Here is a 2,500-nt window from a genome sequence, read left to right on the forward strand (position 1 = left end):
CCGAGATCAGAGGCGGCGGGCTCTTGCCAGGCGTCCTCTCCCCCTGTCAGCGGCATGGCTGGTAGACTTGCCAAACCGCGCTACTTCGGCGAATACATCTACACCAAGAATGAAATGGTGAGAGCCTTAGGGAACAACAGGCGCCACAATTCTGACTCTTGAATTTCATCTTCCGATTTTTCTTCTTTTTGGGACTTCTGAAAGCTGATTAATTTCTCAGATCAAGTTGGCGATTATCATTTCTCTGCAACATTGTAAAAGTTACTTATGGTTGAATGTTAACAGCCTCTCATTGATTAGCAAATTTGCATTAATCCCTTTTTACGACTTCAGTTCATTATTTATTTACATTTGTATATTTATAATTTTATGATTATAGCAACAGTTAATCATTCAATAAAATGCAAAGCTTAAAAATATTTTTATGTTTTGTAAACTTTGATGTGCAAGTAAAATAAATGCATGATGATTCATCTAAAGAGCACATAGAGTTCTTATAGCTCTTCCCCGGGAAACCTCCACTCTAACTCATGCTTTGTTCCTCAGGCGCCTCCCCCTGTGGCGCCACGGCCACTGGCCATCGCCGCTCGGCGCAGCCCTGCCAGCCCAACCTTGAATGGTGCCGTCTCCACTGTTGTCTCCCCATCAGGCATGACCTCCGTCCACAACATCATGTATCGCTCGCTGCCCCCGCCCCCTGGCCACGCCCCACATACACCCAACACTTTTCCACCAGCACCCACAGTGCCCTTGCCCCCTGCACCTACATCGCCGCAGCCATCCGTACCCACCAGTGCCCTTCCGCCCATGCCCGTGAGTCGGGGTGCTGGGCACCGGCGCACACCCTCCAGTGGGTCAAGCATCGGCTCCTCTTCCATGACCGGCTCATGGACACCCGGAGTTGGGCTGGCGGGCGCAGGTCTCCCAACTTCAAGCTTGGCTAAAGAAGGAGGCACACGATGCTCGCTTGAAGACCTAAGACACAGTGAACTTCGGAAGCAACAGGTGGGTGCTTTCTTCGTTTTCTTTCATGCCATGCTACCTGGCACTCGCTGCGTGCTTGGATTTTGTTCTCTCCCTCTCCCTCTCCCTCTCTCTTATCTATAATGCTTATGGTATTTTGGAATTAGGCACTCCACAAGTGGGATTATTGTCCCCTACACTGTTTAATATACTTATGCACTCTCTTTGCAAGCTCAACGATGAGTTACGAAACCTATGCAGCATCACATCCTATGCTGATGACATTCTTATTCAGAAAAAACTGTGACTACCTTTGTCTCATAATCAACCCAATCAAAACTAAGCATATTACCAGATCTCGTAAATTACCTTACATTCCAAGGTTAGGTGGACAAACTATTGCAAGAACTGACACCTACAAATATCTTGGTGTTATGGTGACTGCTCCCCACCTCATGTCCCACAACTCACACTTTACCAAGGATATTATTCAAAATATCAAGGAAAATTACCTTGAACATTTAACCCCTTGGTGACGGGTGAAGAAACCTAATAAAAAACTCTACACTCTGGCGATCAATGGCAGCGCGCTGAGTTTGAGCGTGGGAGTTCGGTACATCGAGCCGAATCACCGCCTCGTAGCGCTTTGACGCGCCGTGACGGTGTACAGGCGCAAGCCACATCTCGAGCAGTTTGTTATGACGTTTAGAGACGTGACCTGTCGTGAAAGGGTTAAGACCATTGCAATAGATAAGTAACAGATATGTAGGTGCCTCCCTGAGAGTCCATGATAGACTATGCAAGCCCAATTCTTAGTATGCTGTCACTGAGTGCCCTCAAACCCCTTTAAGTTTTACAGAATAAGGCCATGAGAATTATACTTGGATGCCCAGTGACTGATAAAGTTCTTGTTATGAGGAAAGAGTTAGACCTCCCATCTATTCACAGTTGTGTCATCCAAGTTAACACCATACTTAGCATCAGACTCCTGCAGCTTCTACCCAGACCACAAATCTCCAATATCCTATTAAATGAGATAAATTATAGAGTTAGGCATGCCTGGGCTCGATACTCCAATCTCATACAGTCCAATTTAGACTGGAAAACTAAAACTGCTCATACTATCATGTTCGTCAATGTATGGAACATTGAAGCTATTAATGTTCCAGATACAGTACTTGCTTACAGGACAGAACTCATGTACATGCTTATATTGATAAAATAATAGGGTCCAAATCTATGGCTTCAAAAAGGGAACTAAAAGCTCACTACTTGAAATATATTGATGGCATTCTACTTTCCCCTCATGGTATGCCCCCACTTGCAGTCTACTGTTTCTCATGGAGCAACAGGGATTGGTGTGCTAATTCCTGATATATTTCCAACGGGATAAGCACAACTGATGCCAAGTCAGTAGCTATATATCATGCCATTAAGAAAGGTAGTGAGTAGCAGTGACTGCTGGCTGTCTTTACAAACAACCAGGGTGCTCTCCATAGGCTTACTGCATTTAATCCAGACATCATGGTAACTAGGA

General features: G+C 45.3%; 1 protein-coding gene across 1 annotated transcript in view; it reads left to right on the top strand.

Annotated features, from left to right (window-relative positions):
- The window catches only part of LOC125028046 (pleckstrin homology-like domain family B member 1), a gene marked incomplete in the record, with an annotated part of 200,076 nt that overhangs the window by 109,762 nt on the left and 87,814 nt on the right, over positions 1-2,500 (top strand). Inside the window, 2 exon segments of the mRNA XM_047617326.1 lie at positions 1-117; positions 547-1,005. The exon segment at positions 1-117 is cut by the window's left edge and continues 6 nt beyond it. Of these exon segments, the coding sequence (XP_047473282.1) occupies positions 1-117; positions 547-1,005 (576 nt within the window).

The sequence above is a fragment of the Penaeus chinensis genome, chromosome 8, assembly GCF_019202785.1.
Source record: "Penaeus chinensis breed Huanghai No. 1 chromosome 8, ASM1920278v2, whole genome shotgun sequence".
Taxonomy (NCBI): domain Eukaryota; kingdom Metazoa; phylum Arthropoda; class Malacostraca; order Decapoda; family Penaeidae; genus Penaeus; species Penaeus chinensis.